Source organism: Jaculus jaculus, chromosome 12 (genome assembly GCF_020740685.1).
Source record: "Jaculus jaculus isolate mJacJac1 chromosome 12, mJacJac1.mat.Y.cur, whole genome shotgun sequence".
NCBI lineage: Eukaryota > Metazoa > Chordata > Mammalia > Rodentia > Dipodidae > Jaculus > Jaculus jaculus.
Window position 1 is genome coordinate 2,510,348 of NC_059113.1, and position 21,586 is coordinate 2,531,933.

The window sequence follows — 21,586 nt, forward strand, 5'->3', positions numbered from 1 at the left end:
GGAGGATCACAAGTTACAGGCCAGTCTTGGGCACACATAGCCTTGCCACAAACAAACAAAACAACTCATCCATCCCAAAAAAAAAAAAAAAAAAAAAACCAAAACAAAACGTAAAACCATGTCTCCAACTTTGGAGACTAGTCTGAGAAACTAATCATAGTTAGTGCATTAATTTTTTGTTTTGTTTTGGTGTGGAATGGTTTTGCTATGTGCATGGCAGCCTTGAGCAAGAGATTTGCCTGTCTTAACCTTAAAACACTTCTAAAATGATTTTCTTTTAGTGAAGAAAGCAGTAAATGAACCTGACTGCTATGTTACAGAGTGACCGTTACCTTCTTCTACACTCCCTAGCTTGTTTCCTAGGGCCAGTTCCTTTTAACCGTTTTTAAAAATTTTTACTTTGACAATTTCATACGTAACTTCATACATGCACACAGAGATAGAACTTTGATCATTTATTTCCCCATTAGCCTTCTTTGTGCATACTTCCACTCCCCCTGAACCCCTTCCCACCACTCACCAGTGGCTCCATCATGAGAGAAATGACTCCCCTTCCCCAGTAACCATTGTCGACCATTAGCTCCTCAAGGAGGAATGGGCCTCCTGAGCCCCTCTGCTGTCCATCATGGGGTGCTGACGGGCCCTACTTTGTGTAGGTTTTGTGCAGATAACAGCTGTTGGGAGTTCATGAATGCAGGGGCCAGGTGATGTCCAGACACCTGGGTTCCACAGCACTCTTCTTCATCCTCCCTTCTTCTCCTGTGTTCCCTGCACCTTGGGAGGGGACGATGCAGCTAGGCTTCACTACAGCAGAAGAGCCAGCTCCTTCTCCGCTTCGTGGGTCCGCTCTGAAGTGCCCTCCGTCTGGCCAAGCCTACGCACTTACATTTTCATGTCCTATGCAGATTAAAACCCTTACAGATCCCCACATTGTCCTTGTCGCCTAGCTCTGTGTTTAGGATACCACATATCCCTCCTGAATTGTTTTTATTTTTCTGAGATAGGGTCTCAAAGAGCCCAGGTTGGCCTGTGTAGCTTAGAATGACTTTGAACTTCTGACCATCCTGCTTCTGCTTCCTCAATGCTGGGGTTGGGGCTGTGTATCAACAGCTCCACTTTCTGTTCTACCCTTGGAGCTAAATGAGAGCATTTTGGTTGTTTCTAGTACTTTTCAATTGCAAAAAAATATTCCTGTGAATATCTTTGCTTGTATGTATTTCACATAGTTTTCCTTGACTCGATTTTATCAGTTTGTGTGTCCACCAGCACTGGCCCATGAAAGGTACTGTTACTACAACTTGGCACCACAGATCATAATTTCCCAGTTTCAGTGCTAATCTGATAGTAAGCCATTACTTTAATTTGTATTTTTCATGTGTACAATCTAGTACTGCTTTCTTTCTCTACATATTGATCATTTATATTCATTGACTACTTTTATAGTGAGCTGTTAGCAATTTTTTGTTGACTTGAAAATATTTCCAATGTATACTAATCCAAATTGCATTATTTTTTCATGTTTTATAAATAGTTTTCATGTGTCTTAACTTTTTTTTTGATTCCATATATTCTTGTCTTTCCCCCCACTCATGCAAATATCTTAAATTGTACAGTAAGGTTTGTAATTCATGGCCTTTTATGACTGCTAGGTTTTCTATTGCTTTTGGAAGACTTTTCTTATTTTAAGGTTATTAAACTTCTTTTCTGTTGGTACTTGTTGCAGTCAGGTTTGCATTGCTAGCATAAATCACCCCACCAATAGCAGTTTATGGAAAAAAAAAAAGGTTTATTTTGGCTTACAGACTCTAGTGGAAACTCCATGATGGCAGGGGAAAATGAAGGCATGAACAGAGGGCGGACATCACCTCCTGGCCAACAACAGATGGGCCATAGCAACCAGAGAGTGTGCCAAACACTGGCAAGAGGAAACTGGCTATAACACCCATAAGCCTGCCCCTAACAAAACCCTTCCTCCTCGAGGCATTAATTCCCAAATGGCCATCAGCTGGGAATCTAGTGTTCAGCACATCTAAGTTTATGGGGGAACACCTCAATCAAACCACCAATTTAACTGTTAAGATCTTTAACTAAAAGGTATGATATTCACTTTGTTGGCTTTGTGACTCATATTTCTATGTAAATAATTTTTGGTCAATATCCAAATTTCTTGTATCCTAAATTTAAATAATATTTCATATATATATATATACATATATTTAAATTTGAGATATAGATAGCTAGATAGAAAGTATGGATGCAATTGAACTCCAGATGCTCATGCCACTTTGTATATCTGGCTTTATGTAGGCACTGGGGACTCAAACCTGGACTGGCAGGTTTTGCAAGCAAGTGCATTGAACCACTGAGCCAGCTCCCCAGCCCTAAATACTGATTCTCGATGAGAGCTTGTACTTCTCAGTGTCCCAGGAGTGCCCCACCCCCACCATGCTTTCCCTGTACACTGAGCCCCAGGTCCCAGCCTTGTGTTAATTCTTTATTTACGTTGTGCTCATTCAGTAAATACTCGGACAATTCATCTGAAGGTTCTGTCCCTCCCTTCCTCCCTACCTCCCTCCTAGGAATGAAAAATTACTTTGAGGAAAAAAAAAAGGTGGTTCTTTATAGAGAAATCACCATAATAATGCTTTAAATATGAGTTCGTGAAGGTGTTTTACAGGTAATAATTACTGCACTTGGCCAAATGGGAGGTAGAGCAGGAAACACTAATGATTTGCAGTTCCAGCCCTGGAATATTTACAGCCAGGAAATACTCTGCTTCTAGAATCCTAGGGCAGAACCATCTCTGTACAAACAACTGCTTAAGTGGAAACCATGAGCCGTAGCTTTGCTTAGCTGCCTGGTCCCTTCGGCTCAGTAGTGAGCAGATCAATGAAGTCTAGGCAGAAGGGCATGTTCAGGCTGGTGTCTAAAGCACACAATTGGGCATATTTCTTCTGTAGGTCTTGTCTGTGGAGGTCGTGTCTTTTGGTCAGCTGGGTTTTCTTTTCTTTTTTAAAAAAGGAAAATACCTTGGATTTCTGTGCATGCTCCAGTCCAAAAGTGCGGGTGTTTCCTCCACTCTTGTTGACTCCACTGCTGTCTTGCTCTGTGGGGCGTGAGACCCCTGGGCACACAGATGCCCTCATGCTTAGTTTTACCTCAGCCAGTGCTTGTTCAACTGGATGGTGATTGAGTCAAGTGACCGGGTAGAAGATGGTCTTATGATGGCCCAGATCTTTGGGCTTTCTTTCTGGAAGAGATCATAGGCAAAAACTCTGCTGGGCATTATCTCAACTTTCATATTCCTTGCACTTAGGCATTTTTATATTTTTCAAAGTGCCACCGTCTATCTGTGTAACCAGTTGCACTTGCCTGTGCAAGTCAGGTAGAGTTTGCCTGCTGAGTTCAAAGGTAAAGATGAAGGTGACTTACACAGAAAGACTGTACTATGTTCTGTTTGTTGGCACATTTTTCTCTAAATGTTATTCATAAAATGCTCAGGGCTAAAATGGAAGGCTACTCTAAAAAACAAAACAGGGCTAGAAAGATGGCTTTAACAATTAAGGTGCTTACCTGCAAAGCCAAAAGACCCAGGTTCGATTTCCCAGGATCCATATAAGCCAGATGCACAAGGTGGTGTATGCCTCTAGAGTTTGTTTGCAGGAGCTGGAGGCCCTGACATGCCCATTCTCTCTCTATTTCTCTTACTTTCTCAATTAAATAAAAATAAATAAATTTATAAAATTTATAAAAAGCCTAAGTATTCAATCAAAAGCGAAAGATGTCATAGCCAGTTTAGACCTAATTAGCAGTTTAATTTTTAAATAAAACATTCAAAAAGTCGCTCCAGGAGTTTGGAGTGTGTAGCAGCCTTAGGAAATCAGGCATGAACATGGCCTTTCTGCTAAGATTTATGCAAGACCTCGAAGCACAACCCATCTGAAGACTACATGCAATCACTGATTACATTCATGTGACTTTAGTAACCATGACCACTGTTGAAAAATACAGTTTTGATTTTTACCCTGAAGCTTCATAGTTAATTTAACCTGTTATTAAAACACATTTTTCCAAAAAAAAAATCCAAAACAAACCCCAACCTATTCTAATATGCACTAAGTAGATGGAAACTATGTACATTTATGGTAAAAGTCTGTTTTGACTGAATGAATTCTGCTGCTTCTGTGATTTTGAGAAATGCATGATGGTGGTCTTTGGACAACTTCTACTAAGTTCTCTGTCTTTCTTACCATTTTCAGTTTTGACTGGGCATGGCTGGCATGGTTGTCCACAGCTGTAATTCCAGCACTTGGGAGGGTGAGACAGGATTGTGGTGCAAGTCAAGAGACCAGCCTGGGCTACATAAAACTGCCCCATCTCAAAAACATATATAATTTTTTGTTGTTGTTGTTTTTGTTGAAGCAGGATCTCACTCTGTTTCAGGCTGATCTGGAACTCACCGTGTAGTCCAGTCTGGCTTTGAATTCAGTTATCCTCCTACTTCAGCCTCCTGAGTCCTGGGATTAGAGGTGTGCTCCCATCTCAAAAACAAAACAAAACAAAACCCAACAACAAAAGTAATAAAGAGAAGAACTTTCATAATGAAATGAAAAGGAAGATGGTGCCCATGAATGAGAACTTGAACTTACTATCTTTTAGGATTTCTGATACATGAGCAAGGCCAACGGGCAGCTTTCTGTCCTGGTACTAAGATCTCCACAGAAGGTATTACCCAGAAGGGTATTTTCTTTCCAATATAAAATAAGTATTAATCTTGTAATAGAGCTTCAGCCCAAGGAATGTTTGTTTAGTTCAGTAGTACTTCCGAAGTGATATCCTATATGTTTTTATGACAGTCTTCAAAGGTCATAAGGCAACATTGCCCTGGTTCTTAGGCAAAGAAACTGAGGCTTAGATCAAATGCGCATGGATCTAGCCAAGGAATTTTGTGTGCGCACTGTAATGAAGAAGTGGTATTGCCCTTGTCCTTCAACTCACCACCTTAGTCTGTGGGTTCATATCTCCGTTTTGAAGGTTGGGCTTTTAACGGAACACATCTTATACACCCTCTCTCCAGGAACTCAAAAAAAAGAAGAAAGAAAACGTACACAAACATACAAACCTGAGTGTCTGTAACTTCAGGGTATCTCAGATGCCACAAAGTCTTGACTCCCAGGTGCAGCATCTTTGGTTTAAAGTTGCCTATCATTGAGCCCTTGAGCTAAGTAGCTCTCTCAAGGACCAAATAAGCCTAACTACTGACAGGAAAGCCCTGATTTCTCCCCTTTTAACCACCACCTCATGCCCCTGCTTCCCCCACCAACCACCACCTCGTGCTGATTTTCAAATGAAGAACAACAAATGAAATAATGGGAAAACACTTTGTAAATATATAACATTTTGCAAATCCAAACACAGACAAATCTGTAAGCTGTAGGGAACCCAGGCCACACATTTTACAGTGGCTTATGTTCATATATTAGGGAACCTGCTGGAACCCCCCTAAAGTATTAGTTGCCAGCTGTTTGCTTTAATTTGATCATTTCCAAAAATACAGCAATCCTCAGGGATGTGTACATTAAAGGAGAGCTGGAGTGAATGCTGTGATGGTGACATAGAGTTTTGTAAATGCTCTCTATATATGGGTCGTGAGAACTGGTTTGATTCCAGAAATACTTGTAGGTTTATATTTGTCTTCCTGGGATAGTTGTAAGGAAGAGATTTAAGTAATTAGCACACATTATGATTTTTGTTCTACAATGGAAAGCATCATGTTAATTTGAAGAAAGAAAGTAGCATGCAGGTTAGTATTAGGAGTCTCAGTTAAATTTTATTGGATTGCAAAAGCATTAGAAATAGAGCACATTTGAGATTTTATAAAGTTTCTGATTTTGAAGTGGAGATAAAGCTAGTGATTATTTCTTCTGTGAATGTTAATTTAAAAATAATTTCACTAATGATTTCATTTGTGTCATTGGGGATTTAAAAGTACACATAGAAAGCCTGCAGTTAGCAGACCCACACGAGTTCCCGTATGTTAGTGAGAAGCGTTTTCCGAGAAATCGGCAGCATGGTGCTCTCTGTAGCCCATGCCAGCTTGTTCCTTAGGCCAACTTGACAGAGGAAAAAGACAAAAAAAAAAAAAAAAAGCCTTGTTTTAGTGGCTGAATTACTCTGACAAGCTTTCACATGGCCCCTCCTCTTATTAATATTCTTTTTGATGTGAGCTTGTAAAACAGAGGATTGGCTGTTAATCTCCAAGATCTCGAGGGCTTTGGCAGTGGCCCATAATTGATGTGTTCACATGGCTGTTGTCTGACTACTAATGATTAGACAGCAGTGTTATCTACCAGCTAAATCAGTGTTGCTTATAAATCACACTTGATAAACTGCAGTTTCATTTCTTCAAAGAGTCCTTACATGTCTACTTACTTTGATAGAACTGCCAGAGGCATTTCGTGATTCTGTGACAGCTTACATTACGTTTATTTTTCATTTCTGGTTGACAAAATATTAGACTCTCTAGCAGCACAAGTGAGAGAGAATTTGTTTTGTTCCCCTAACAAGGCACCTGGAGGATGATATGCAGAGAGAGAGAGAAAGAGAGGGAAAGAGAGAGACAGAGAGAGAGAGAGAGAGAGAGAGAGGGAGAGGGAGAGGGGGAACCTGTGTGCAGTGGAAAGGGGTACAGGTTGGGATGGCTGGCGGAATATTTGCTTCTCTGCCTCCTCAGAGGTGACTGGAGGGGCCAAGCTACAGGGAAAGAACAAGAGCACAGGTCACCAGGAGGATGTTGTCAGAATGTGGACCTGTGCTCAGATTGTGACATGGCGGTGGGTGGGTCACCTAGAACTGCCTCACTGCCCCAACTGTCCTGTCACAGTTTGTGCTGAGCTCGTGGGTCAGACATGACTTCTGTTTATGGAAGGGCAAAAGAAAGACAGAAGGTTTTACAAGGTGAGGTAACAGCCACAGAATTCTCCCTCCCTCTTCACTGCCCACATGGGGACACTTGGCTGGCCACAGACACACCCGAGGTCCCCATCTGCTCATTCTGCCACTGTAGACAGGAAGCCAGGCTGCAGGGTTTTGACTGGGAGCTATCAGTATGTATTACACCTTTATTTGGCCACAAACTCCTGTGGCTTTGAGCTAACTTTTATTAACACACATTAAAGTGAAAAACAAACGGACTGGATTTCTAAGTTCATTTTGCTGCTTGTCTGTAAATTTTGAATAGCTTCAGGCTGGTTTATTTCAAAATTCTTCAAAGCCTTTAATTCTTCTGACCACAAATTTTAGACTTCAAAGAAACAGGAAAATCAAATTGTGATTTTTAAAAATGGATTTTGTTTTTTCTTGTTGCTGTTGTTGGCTGGCCTTGACCTCTTGGTAATCCTCCAGCCTCGGTCTCACTGGTGCTGTGATTACAAGCGTGGGCCGCTGTGGCAGCCATCAGATGGATTTTGTTGTTGTTTGAGACAGGACCTTGCCATGTAGCCCTACTGGCTCAGAGCTTGCTGTGGAGACCAGGCTGATCTTCAATGTGCAAAGACCCTCCTGCCTCTGCCTGGGATTGCCGTGATCGCAGACCCGAGTCACCGTGTCCTCTGAAACTGATTTTTAATTGGGTTACAACAAAAAATTTGCCTTTCAGAGTTTTATAGTTTTAAGGCATGTCAGAGATTAAATGTTTTACGAAAATGTACCCTTATTCAGGATAAAATTAGGTAATGCAGCAAAACTTGGGTGTGGGACTTTGTTTATTGTCATAGTTTAAGGAAGTATTAGAAGTCTTGAATAGAAGAATGAAGAGAATGCTGTTAACCTCAAAGGTCCCTGAAATAAAATTCACTCACCCCACCCTAACCAAACCAAACCAAACCAAACCAAAGCCATGTAGCTCTCAGAGTACTGCTGGTTTTATATTCTAATTTTAGGTTCAGGGTTTAGTTCTTGTCTGCCTAAGAGTGGTTTTACATAAACATTCCTATGTCCTAGTGAATTTTAGTGCTGCAATTAAAATTGGTACTACCCTGAAAGAATAAATGTTTATTGATAAGTATTAACATTGATTAACAAAGGTACTTGCCTAGGCTGCTTATCTTATAATGATTGGTAATTGAAAGTAATTCCTTTTTTATTAAAAACAATTTAAATGTTAAGTTGTTTTGGTAAAGGTTATTAGATTTTAATATACTGGAAAAATACCTATGGTTAACTTAGAAAAGATAGTCCTGCAGCTATTTGAGTTGATGTTTCACTTATCTTGAACACACACACATATATACACACACACACAAACATACAGATATATGAAAAGTACATTAAAAGTATGGTGTTTGGTTTTCATCATATAAAATATATATCAAAAATAAAAATAACGGGAATGTTTTAAACAACTTATTTTATCTCTAAATACTTTCTTTCAAAAAGTAATGTATGTCTGTACACCTGTGTGTTTTATGTCATTTATTGCCATGATGGCAAAAATAAACCTCCATTTTGTTTTAATTTTTAAAATACCAGTTCTTCTTGGCTGATGAGTTAAATCATGATTCAAATCAGTGATTTAAATTTAGCGTGGCCTACTGCTAAAGCAGCAGGTGTTTATTGACTAGCTTGAAATTATTGTAATGTGAAGGCAAATGAAATAGAAATGTACTTCCTAATGTAGATAAGGAAAACTTGCTCACAGGATACTGGGAGTTTGATATTAGCACATACAATATATCTTCTTCACTTTTCCTTTTGGAGGGGCCCATTATTTCAAACACTTTACTCATAGGTTAAGAAATCCTGGGCATTTGTAGGCATCCATGTTCATTTGTAGCTCATCTCGTCCACTTTTTTTGTTGTTGCTTTTTGAGGTAGAGTCTTTATCCCAGGTGATCTGGAATTCACTGTGTAGTTTCCGGGTGTCCTCGAACTCATGGTGATCCACCTACCTCTGCCTCCCAAGGGCTGGGGTTAAAGGCGGGCGCTGCCTCGGTGGATGCTCATCCCATCTCCTTCTGTGTGGCCAAGGGTTAGAGCCAGTACTATTTGCTAAGTATGAGGTCCCGTGAATGAGTGGTCCCTATGGTAGTCTTTTTATTTATTTATTTAGTCTTAATAACTTCTTATGGCCATGTAAACTCTCTTTGGAATGTAAACATATGTATAGAGGAACATTCTTAAACATGGTTGTTAAACAATGTGATCCCCCCCCCACCGTATTTATTTCCTTGGGGCTCTATCAATTAAGGGTATCAATAACTGTACAAGTATAAATAAATGGTACCATTAATGTTTATTTACATTTGTGCATTCTTTTAAGACCGATTCCTTAGAGATCATTTCACTGGATTCTGGAGGTGCCTCTATAAAATAGCTGGGGCAAGCATCCTTCATACAATTTTATAGGTGCTGACAATGGAAGGTACTGATCTCAGGTCCTAGGGCTCTGATGCTGGCTTCGGAGGAGGAAAATCACCAATCCCCTCCTCCATATAATCTTATATGCCCTATTCTAAGTCACTGAATTATAAATCCATCTCCAGATATTCTGCCTTTCATTTTTCATCTTAGTTGAGCGCTACCCTCTGGTGTTCAGAAGCCAGTGCACTGTGTTTGGCATGCTGTTTTAGCCACGTGACAAATGCAACAAGCCCTTTAAGTGTGCGCTGGAGCCTGCGGTCTGTGTGGAGCAGCGTCAAGTGGGGGGATTTGAAATGCTCGGTGAGGATGCCATCAGCTTTGTGACTCCTGAGGGGAAGGCCTGTTGGTTGTCCTGGAGAACCAGGGATGCACAGAAGACTGAGGAATGTGGCCTTTAGGCGTTTCTCGGGCCATGAGTTATCCGTGGACTCAGGGGTGCTGGTGTTGACAGACTCCTCACCTGGGTGAGGGCAGGAGGCTCCTGGCTGGGAAGGGATTGCAGGGCAGAGAGGGAGAGGAGGGAAACCGTCGAATTGGCAGGCTTCAACAAGCCTGCGGTGTTGCTGCTCTGGGAGCGAAGGGCAGAGCCGGCCTCCTGCGGGCTGGGGCGGGGGCGCCTCCCCTTGACGTCGGCTCTGGTGGACCGCAGACCTCGGTCCTCCGTGGTCCGCCGCTTCACGCTCCTTCCCTTCCATCCCCACCCCAGGGGCTCGTGTCCTTGACGCTCTTCTCAGGTTCCCTGTCTCACCGGGAGCTGGCTCCACTCCTCCCCAGTGCCCGCGATCAAGCCCAGGGCGTTCCTTTGAGCTCTAGATAGTTCTAGGGCGGTGTGCGGACACTGCCCGCGCCCACTGGAGCTCGCACCTGACCGTCCTCCGAGCAGGGCAGTGAGGGCTCGCCGTCTCCCTCTCCTCTTCCGTGGGGCTCTCCGTTCTTTCTACTCCATCCTCGCACTCCATCCTCCCGTCTGCTGCAGGGACAGCCCACGCTGCACGCCCCGCGGCTGCAAAGCCCTTCCCAGCCCCTTCTCGCCCCGGGCAAGGGCCACGCAACCCCCTGGCCCCAGCTTCGCCCTTCCTCCGCCTGCGGACCCTAACTCGCAGTCCTCAAACTCCGCCCTAGCCGGGGTCTCCCCTCGCCCACCCTTCCCAAGGCCGAGACCCACGCATGCTGATCCCCTCCTGCCCCACCCCCTTGGGCTCCCACAATGCCCTGGGCCTAACTGACCATCCCACTCGGGACTGCGCCCTGGTCCGCGGCGACCCTTCGCCCCCGCCGGCCCTGGGCTCCCCAAAGGCTCCTGAACCGAAGCTTGGCACGTAGAGGCATGTGGCAAAAGCTAGTGGATGAGAGGATGACTTCCCCAACAGTGAGGCGCCTTTAAACAGTACCGCTTGTGAAGGGGGTGGGTTCAGGGCCGGCTTCGGAGCCTTCTCTCACACAAACCGGGCCCCAGTGCCGCCTTTGATTTATCGGCTGACTTCCAAACCCCGACGTGCGGGAGAAGTAGAAATAGTGATTTTTCATTATGCACTCTATTCCTCAGCGTCAGATTTGGCTTACTTTCATTCTTCTTTTCCTTCTCTGAGACAGGGTCTTACACAGTCCAAACTGGCCTCAAACTTGCTATGTAGCTGAGAATGACCTTGAACTCCTGATCTTTCTGCTTCCATTTCCCAAGCCCCTAGATTACAGGCTGTGCTATCATATGTGGCTGGTTGTTGTTACCCTAAAGTAAAACATTTCAGACTCATTTCCATTGATGATATTTTTTAGCAGGGCATGTTGGCCCATCCCTGTAATCCCCCGCAGTCTGGAGGCTGAGGCAGGAGGGTTTTCAGAGGTGGAAGCTGGTTTGTGTGGTTTATAGTGAGTTGCTGAACAACCTCAACCCAGGCTGTGGAGTGAGACCCAGACAAGCAGATTTGTAACAAGGATAAGCAGTCCAAATGAACGTACCGTTTCCATAGACAGATATAAATGAAGGGATTTCCCCCCCACTTGTTGTTGCATCAGAAAAGTTTCTGAGTGGGTACACAAGAAACCATCAGAACATTAGAAGGAAGGTTCTCTCTAAAGAGAGACTTATTGGCTTTGAAAATGTGCTCTGTCCTCAGGAGGGAAAGGAGTTGGGGGCTGTGAGGCCCATTATATTTGTGTAAGCAAGACTCTGGGAAGAAACTTAAGAGGCTGTGCTACCGGACTGGGGTTGTAGCCAGGGGCGAATGCTTTCCCTGCACGTGGGACGGCCAGGGTGTGTCGGATCTTCAGCCCTGAATCTCCCCAAAGCACACATGTATTTGCGTTACAGAATTTGATAGCATGAAAGACCTTACTGAAGAGTCTGTGGCTTCTGTTTGTTTCTTTTCCTGATCTGAACAGGTAGCTTCTCTTTAGACTTTAGTTTGCTCAGTTCACAAAATCAGATGAGGGGCTGGAGAGATGGCTTAGCGGTTAAGCACTTACTTGTGAAGCCTAAGGACCCCTGTTCGAGGCTCGATTCCCCAGGACCCACGTTAGCCAGATGCGCAAGGGGGCACATGCCTCTGGAGTTCATTTACAGTGGCTGGAAGCCCTGGTGCACCCATTCTCTCTCTCTCTCTCTCTCTCTCTCTCTCTCTCTCTCTGCCTTTTTCTCTCTGTCTGTTGCTCTCAAATAAATGAATAAAAATAAACAAAAAAAAATTTCAAAAACGTGTTTAAATCAGATGAGGAAACTTACACCTGCCTTTCTGTAGAGTAAAGAAGGAATGTGTTGTAATATGTCTTGGAAATGGGTCTGTGGGTAAATATTGTGGGCAGAGATGTAACTCAGTGGTTGACCACTTAGCTACTGTGAGCGAGGCTGTGAGTCCTATCTCTACCACGAGGCAAAAAAATACAGAATGTAAATGCATCTAAGGTATGCTTGAAAGCAGGTACATATGCATTTTGTGATTATATCTTTCACCATTCTACACCTGCAGCAAAGCAGACTTTATTGGAATAGATCTGTATTTTGCACCAGCCTTTGGGGGATAGAGAAAGAAGAGGAATAAGAGGTAGACACTGAACTTCCGAGGCATGCATTGAAGATTTGTGAGCAGTGTCAAGATTCTGAAGAGAAAGGTGAATACTACCAAGACAGTAGACTGCGTAGGGAGTCAAAATAATCCTCCTGTGGCTGACCCTTGATGTTTTGAGAAAGCACGTTTTGACCCTTTGCAACAGTGCCTCACAGCTTAATGTGACTCTGCTAGTTAATTTATGAGCAACATCTATTGTATCATTCAAATGTGGAGATTTGTATTTGAAAATATTCTTTGTAGATGGTGGCAAGTAGAAGTCGCTGATAAATAAAAAAAAAAAAAACTATTAATTGAGGAGATAGAAATAAACAAACTTTCCTCAGTCTGTCATGGTGAGATATGACAACACCAACTTGCCCCCAATTTCAGCCTGACTGCAAGGAGAAATTGGGAACTTGCATTTTATAAATTTGCATTGGGAATGTTAATATATGAAACATACTGCACCTTGGTTATACTCCCATCGGGTTATCTCTTTTGTCCCCTCTCTTTTGCCTCCTTTCCATTGAGGGTCCTCCTGTGTTTTGTTGTCTCACTCTTTTTCTCCTCCTCTGTCCTCTATGTCAAAATATTTATGGACTCAGAAAAGTACAGTTCTTGGTGGGTTCTTGGTAATTACTGTGAGATCGTGAATGAACCAGTCAGTTTGTTTTGGGAGGACGGTGCCCCATAGGACATCTTCCCACCCTGTGGCTCTCACAGTCTTCCCATCCTCTACCCCTGATCCTTGGAGGGCATGCTAGAAATCCCCTGCAGTGTTGAGCTCTTGATAACCTCTTTCTGCTGAGTTCTGAATCTTCACAGCATCGATGGAGAAGTCTCTCTGGCAAGCAGTGAGTGCAGCACACATAGTCAATCTGCTGCTTCCTCTGCAATGTGCTCTGGGCCCTGACGGGAGTGGTAGAGATGGTTTGTCTAGTGTTAGGCGCTTGGCTTTCTCTTCATGTCATTTTGCCTCCCCAGTATTTGCCACCATCTATAAAATGCAAGTTCTCTTACCAAGAGTGAGAGCTGCATTAATCTAAGGGGATCAACATAGTATTTAGAAAGTGTTTTTTTTTTTTTAACTTTTATTTCTTTTTATTTTTATTTGAGAGAAAGAGCTGGAGAGAGAGAAAGATCAAGAGAATGGATGTGACAAGGCCTCCAGCCACCTTGTGCATCTGGCTTATATAGGTACTGAGGAATCAAATCTGGGTCCTTAAGCTTTGCAGGCAAGCACCTTAACCGCTAAGCCATCTCTCTAGCACCTAGAAGGCATTTTTGATGGGTACAGTATCTCCATTTAACCAATGAACAGTGGAAGCTTCTCTGTAGGGTCTAAGGTCTTCCAAGTCATACATTTTCTGACTTAGTTCTCAGTACCAGGCCTGAATTCTCTGCCACTGAGTGAGCTTCACATCCAATCAGCAGTTGATTGCCCCCCATGACTTCTGTGCCACTCTTGCACCTGTGGGTACATCTCGCCTGGCTGGTTGATTTTGTAGCTTTCAGGACCCACTGTTTGTTCATGCTGTTGATGACTTTTATCCCCCAGCAGCTTACATAGCACTTTCCAGCACTATGACCCTTTAGCTGGCAGATGGCTTCTATCTCTCTTCTAGCTTGATTTCTCGATGTATTGGTACTGAAGCCCATGGTATCCTCAGCAGGAAGGTCTTACCACCTAGTTCTCTTGGGGAACCAAGTGCTTTGGCAGTGGCCTGCAATGGTTTGGGTGCTTCATGAGCCTCTGACCAACAGCTCACATGGAAGGAGGAGGGGTGACCATCTCTGCCACAGGAGTGTGCCTGCAACAGCCTATAGTTTTAGGGTAAAGCTTTACATTGTATGAGTTGAATACTAGCTTTGAAAGTTTTCAGCTATTTGTATAGAAAACTACATGGACTTTGCAGTTGAGAGCTTTGGTCTTGAATTGTAGCTCCATGGATAAGGTGCTGAGAACTTGGATCTGCCTCTGAAAACAGAGGTGGTGATAAGGTGCCTTAGACCATTAACGTGGACCCCCCCTTTTCTGCCTAGCAAGCCTTAAAAAATACAGAGCACTTTGATCTTGGTTCTGACAAGTCTCCATTACTTATAGGAGAGGCAAAACTAGGAATGACAAAAGATATGGCTGTTCTGGTTGGCCCATGACCAAAATTCCAGTTTGATTGACTTCCGAGAAAGGGTCAGTGCCTGATGTAAGGAATGGGTTTTGAAGCTTTGCTGTTTTGCTAATGAAGCAGTGATAACCGGATGGAGGCAGGGGTCTCCTCCAAAGAGCCGATTGCCCCATGGCAGTGCAATCTTCTGTCTAATGCCTTTTAAATTAAGAGATGACTGTGGGCAATCTCATAAAACTGCCAAATGCTAGGGTGTTGAGAGAATGTGAACATTAAGTACATATGCCCCAGCATGCTCAAAGAATATTGACTTTAAGAAAAATAAAACTCCTTTGGTTGTTGGCGCTCAGAGAATCCCAGTACTGAGGGGTTAATAGCATGATGGGTGTGGAGATTTCTGGAAGCAAATGGAAGAAACCTAGGGCACACTGCCCTGTGGGGTGAACCCTGACTCAGGCCAAGTGAGGGTACCTTGCATTCAGGGGGCTCCTCTTGCTCAGGCTGATAGCACCTTGTGACTGTCTCGTCTCTTTGTTAGTGTAGGTGGAGCAGCAGTGACCTCCCCCGCCCTGCCCTGGAGTCCCCTCTGCATGTACATATGGTCAGTTAGCTGGACCTGAAGACCCTCCCTGGCCGACATGGTCAGATGTCCAAGTGATGAAAAGCTACCACCCCCAACATGCTAGCATTGGAGCCTTACTGGCTTGTCAGCGCCCAGGAAGCCCTTGAAGTCAGGTGAACAGAGAAAATATTGCCGGGACCTAGGCAGAGTTTTTCCCCAGCCCTCTGATTACATACGCTAAGTACCACTATCTGTGTAAATAACCTTTTCCCCACTTCCCCTCCCCCGCCCTCCCCTCCCCTGCTCTTAGAGCTCTGGTGTGATAAATAGCCAGGCTACTGCTCAGCGCACACCGGCACCTGGGAATAATCATGTAGAATAACAGTGAGAGACTGCCGCGCGTCTGCTCCTGACATTAACTCTCCTCGGTTTGACAGGCTGCCACCACCAGCTGTTAGACTTATAGGTCTCTCTCTTTTTTTTTTTTTTTTCCTTTTTCTGCTGGAGATGGCAGCTTTCTGCTTTTGGGCTCTAATAGGTGACATCAGTGTCCCATCAAGATCACAGAAAAGAGCTTTGACAAAGGAACCCTTGCTAAAACTCACCTGGGTTTTTGTTGTGATCTTTTATTCTAGTTATTAGTACTATTAGACCACTAATCCCCTGCTGATTTTAAAGGCGGAATATCTGATTACAACTGTTTCTCCCCCTTGAAAGATAGTCCTAATTGTCTTTTTGTTTTTGAATTGCTTTTGAATGTAGTAAATCCTTCCATTTGGCCATATGGGAAAACATCCCCTATCAGTTTGACTTAGCCCACACATGTATTTGTAATAATGAAATAACACTGGCATCATTTGCTCCTGCTCTCTGAGTGGGGCACTGTGCTTGGTCCTGAGCAAAGGGTATTTGTGTGCCCTCATGTCACGTTAGCTCGGGGAGCTCTCACGTCTTGGATGAAGACAGAGTCACAGATGACGTGGCTTGCCTTAGGTTCACTGGGATTCCACCTCTGAACACTGCCGTCTACGCTGTGCTGTGGCTCCCCAGTGCCTTGTGTTTTGCCCTTGGCTGCCGGGGAAGGTCTCGTGAGTGCAGTTCTCTTGTTACCTGGCTCAGCTCATAGTCGTTCAGCCTGAGTCACAGTCTTGCCCTAGGTGCAGGGACCTGGTCGTCCTGGGCTCAGTTTCTCACTAGCAGGTTGCACAGGGCTCAGCTCATGGCAGGGATTTATTAGGTGCATGTGTGATGAGTAGACTTAGGGTGCAGCAGTATGTGAGGAAGAGGTGCAAATGCAGATTATGAGAGATCCTGTAACAGCTTAGGACTCATCATGATCTCTGAGGTACACTCATAGTTACCATAAAACTGTACAGGGGGTGGATTAAGCAAGCCGACTGCTGCCAGGTGCTGGTGGATGAAAGAAACCGTGTTTCCCCAGGCTGAGCTTCTCGGGTTAAGCCCCATTTTCGCATACTTTTATCACACTTTAACCGCACTTAGCCATGCATTTGGAGGGGATTATAGATTCGTGTTAAATATAGAAGCATATAAAAAGAGCTTCCTAGGTTGTGTGCAGAGCTGGGGAACCGTAAGACCAGGCCAGGGACTTTCTTCAAGCCCATGTTCGCTGAGCCGTGCGCTGTGCTGGGCATTTGCTCTGCGTGAATTCATTTCACTGGGTCCGCACTGCAACCCGGCGTGGGTAGCTGTCACTAGCAGTCCCCTTCCTCAGACCCCATCTGCAGCCTTGGAGAAGCACCGTCACTAGCCCACTCCCACAGCAAGTACTGGAAGGGCCAGAACTTGAACCTTGGCCTGCCTGCTCACCGAACCCCACAGTCCCTGTCCGTATGCTACCTCTCTGCACAGGAGGGAGACCCGTGGGAACCAATGGCTGCCCTCTGCTTTAAGGAGCTTCCCTGGTTGAAGAAGTTATCGTTCAGAGGGTGGATCAGTGACCTGAGGAATCAGGGTGCAGTAGAGTTGATCTTTTGTATAAGGTGAAAATAACTGCTGAAGCCCCTTGTGATGGTACAAGCTTGTCATTCTGTCACCTAGAGGATGAAGGCAGGATGATCCAGAGTTTGAGTCCACACTGGTCTGCCCATTGAGACCCTGAGCAGGCCTTGGTGGCACATACCTTTAATTCCAGTACTTGGGAGGTAGAAGCAGGAGGATTGCTGTGAGTTTGAGGCCAGTCTGAGAATACAGAGTGAATTCCAGGTCAGCTTGGGCTAGAGAGAGAGAGAGACCCTATCTCAAAAAAAAAAAAAAAAAATTAGCTATTGAATATTCTTTAAAATCCCATTTTATCTGTGGTACACGTGGTTTTGTGTGACATGCAATGTACAAGGGCACTGAAATTTTTTCAGAGCAACATGTCCATTGGGAGAGTGATTTGGCAGAAACCATAGCCGCATGATTGGAGTGTTCCACCCCTGTCTGGTCTCCCAGGGTAGACTGGACTGTTGTACATTTGTCGCTGGCAGTATGCTTCTTCCCCAGCTCTTCTGGGCAGACACTGGGGGTAGCCTATTGTCCCCAGCACACATGTAGCTCACAATTTTCTCTAGAACTGGGTAAATTAATGTAGGTACCCTTCTTGCTAAAACATTCTGTGATTGTCTAAGGGAAAGGCTGAAGTCATAAACATGAGCTGTACGTGGCTAACGTGAGGAATGTGTTATCCCGGTACTACTGTAAGAGCAAATGAAATGCATTCTTTTCTCAAAGCTCTTAAACACTGGCAAATAATACTAGTGTTTCTAACAGCAGCCCACTTTCTTCTGGGGCTGGCGTCCTGGTTGCTACAGGGGAGGGCCTGGGCTCTGCCCCCACATCGTTCATCTTCCAGGCAGTGGATTATTGAAAGAAGGTGGCCCTTTCCTTTCTTTCTTTCCTTGCTCATGCTAACCCACTTCCTATGGGAACAAGGAAAACTAGAACAGGAGGAAAACTAACAAAAATTTGCTTGGGAGAGTGAATCAAAGATTTAGATATTTAAGACTAGATCTCTCAGGTATTAAGGAGTTTAGACTAGTATCACATTGGGATGCTATTTATATTAAGATCATATTTTCAGCAAAACTCTTTGGAACATTATCTCCCTCATTTTAAATTGAAGGGGCTCCAAGATCCTTCAGTAATATCACTAACTAAACTTTCTTTACTACATCAGAATTGTGTTCATGGAAATAAGTGTACAGTTATCTTGTTTGTCCGCCTTGGATAACAAAATCTCTCTTCTCCAACCACCGCTGTTCTTTAGAAATGTGAACTGTGGGTTGGGAGTATATAGCTCATCTGTAGAGCATGTGCTCAGAATGTACAAAGCCCTGGGGTTAGGCCTCAGCACCACAATTTTTTAAGTAAGTTTGATATCACAAATATATGAGTTGTATGTTTGTATGCAAACCTGTCTATAAGTGGAGTTGTGTTCAAATAGGGATTAAGTCTAGAAATTGGTATAGTAGGATTTATCATCAAGATTAGAAGGCTGAAGAACACACTTTCTAGTTATGGAAAATGGGCCTCAGAGAGGTTAATTGACTATCAAAGGTCACAAGCTAATTAGTGTCAGGCTTGGGGCCAAAATCCTAGTGTCAACATGGTGTGCCTCAGAATGCCTGTCCATGTCCTCATCTTCCAAACCAGAGCATTATTGCATTCTAAGACTTCCTGTCTCTTTGATGTTATTCCATGTCCTTGTATATCAACAGAAGTCATATTTGTTCTGTTGCTATTAATGTGGGCTAAATGACTGTGGATCAGGTGATGTAAGAGTATTTTCAGAATATTTTTCCATTTTGTCCTTTTGTTTTTATATGGATACCATCATTTTACACCTAACCATGCAAATTGTTGGGAAACATACAATAAAAAAAGTACATCAGTAATTGATTTCTATCTTTTTGAAAGTATTTTTATTTATTTAATAGGAAGAGATGGACAGAGCAGGAATAGATATGCCAGGTCTCTTGCCACTGCAAAGTAACTCCACTTGCATGTGCCACTTTGTGCATCTGGATTTACGTGGGTACTGGGGAATTGAACCTAGGCTGTCAGGCTTTACAGTCAAGCACCTTTAACTGCTTGCTGAGCCATCTCTCCAGCCCCTGACTTTTAATGTTGGATAATGATTCTAACCTCAGACAGCTTTTGAGTTGTAGTAAAACAAATAATAGGTACTATTGGGCCCCTCCTGTTTAAATTTCTTCCTTAGAAGCCCTTTCTTCATGTGTCAGCCCTGTTTTCAAACAGGAACTATCTGTGCGAGCTTTGATCCCCAGTAAGCTGACTTACATGAAAGCGTAAATCACCTTATCTGGGGTTTGGTACTGCCAAATGTTTTTCTTTCTGGGACTCTGTGTTCAACAATGCAGAACAATAAAAAGTATGGAGCAAAGGAAGTTTTATGGAGCTTTGAGAGCAGGAAATTAAGTTTCTTTAACATGCAGATGGGTGAAGGGCTGTTCTCCTGCGTCTTGGATCACTCAGGCCAGGGAAGCCAGTTTATCATTTTGGTGGAATGCAGACTGTGGAAGTTGTTCTTCCAGTCTCTCAGCAAGGAGTCCACTCTAGTGACTGCTTCAGCCATTTAGCTAGTAGCTCGCTTCCTCCTCTGACTCTATTAAATACACTTTTGGTTTTATTACTTCTTTTTAAGCAACTAAGACTATATATGACATTGCGTCTGTAATCTAAAGGCTGCAAGTGTAGTGTACGAGGCAATGGATGTGGGAACTGCAGTTGAGATGACCTGCTTCTTGTGTCCTTTGTAATCTTTGTAATTTATTAAACCAACTGATAATAGAGGCAAGGTATCACCCCGTACATACTGGCTGCATCTGGGTGGGACACAAGGACACAGGCAATCTGGACCTCATACTTAAGTGTCCTTGTGTGGCTTTTACATGCCTGACAACCTTTCTGTAGGGGAAAAGCTGTCTTGCAGCCATCCAGGAAGACGCCCTGTGGGCCAAATGAATGGCTAGGTTGGCTGGTGATGTTGTATTCAGAACATCTGTATGCGTTGGTGCTCTCGGTCAGATGTCTGAACGTGGAAGAGCTCCCAGAAGGCCGTCCTTGTCTGCCACTACGCCTGGGTCACTTCTGTCTCTTGGATTTCGTGAGAGGCTGCCAAACCTTGGTCAGACTCCTCAAAGATCTTGATACGTGGAGTCACAGAAGGATGTGCGCATTGGAGAAAAATCACATTCTGTCATGGGCACATGCTTTTATTTCTTCTCTATGAATTCTGCTAAACTTTGCAATAGAACACTTCATTAGGAGCTGGTGCTTAATATAGGCTAATAACATCTAGCTTATGTGCCTGCGTGTGTAATCAAGTTTATATCTTCAGCAGACTAAGTTGATATTTAATGCATTATGGTTTGTAAAGTACTTTAAAAACAATTTTAGTTTATCTCTTCTACATAAACATCCAATAATGTAGATATTATCGTTTATTAGTATTTATCAGAGTTTCTCCTTTAGATAATGTTATAAATTTGAAAATAAGGTTTTGGTACAAGTGGGAAATCATCTAAATTTTGCAAAGCATTTTTCATTTTCATCTGTTGAGACCAAAAAGCTATCGACCTATGGGTGAGCTGAGAGGGCTTGCTTCTAGCTCAGGAGCTAGTGCTCCTGTGCTCCTCCGGTTTGGCATGAACAAAGAAAATGCTCACTGTGGTTCCACTTTATGTTTTGGCACCATTAGAATGTTCAAAGCATGTTAAAATTGCAAATGGAATGTGGGATGATGATCTGTTATAGAAAGGGGGTAAAGAGCTTGCATTGCTTGGGCCACAGAATGCTCCACTGCAGTAAGCCTGTCTGTCTTTCAGGTTGACCCCCTGTTTACAGTACCGGCTCCACCGCCGCCGATTGCCAGCAGTCTCGCACCTCAGATTCTACCCTCCTACTTTTCCCCATCTTCATCCAATATTGCAGCACCCGTCGAGCAGCTTTTGGTTCGGACTCGGTCAGTGGGTGTCAATACATGTGAAGTTGGAGTAGTGACAGAGCCAGAGTGTCTTGGGCCCTGTGAACCTGGGACCAGTGTGAATTTGGAAGGGATCGTGTGGCATGAAACAGAAGAAGGTAAATACACTTTACTTTTATTTTTCTCCCTCTGCCCTCTTCCCGTGATGTGTTTCTGTCTGTCTGTGAGTGGGATTTGTTCTGTGGCACCTAAAGGAAATGGACCGAGGCTTTCTGACTTGTGGTTGAAGTAAAAACTAACTATGCTGGCTTATGTTTTTGTTCATGGCTGTGTTTACCTTTGGGACACATCAAAATCCCTAAAAGTGGTTCTTCGCCTTGAGTGCTAAAGTGCAAGGACTTTGAGAAGTGAGATCAGAGCTAACTTTCTTCTAAAAGATTTTGTTTTTTGGAAATCAGGAAGAGAGATCTCAAATTCATTT

At 43.7% G+C, this 21,586-nt stretch overlaps 1 protein-coding gene across 3 annotated transcripts in view; it reads left to right on the forward strand.

Annotated features, from left to right (window-relative positions):
- Nucleotides 1-21,586, forward strand: part of Znf608 (zinc finger protein 608) — a 122,453-nt gene that overhangs the window by 24,806 nt on the left and 76,061 nt on the right. For all 3 annotated transcript variants that reach the window (XM_045130664.1, XM_045130663.1, XM_045130662.1), the window contains one exon: nt 21,008-21,263. In XM_045130664.1, coding sequence (XP_044986599.1) covers nt 21,008-21,263 — 256 coding nt within the window. The remainder of the gene's footprint in view (nt 1-21,007; nt 21,264-21,586) is intronic.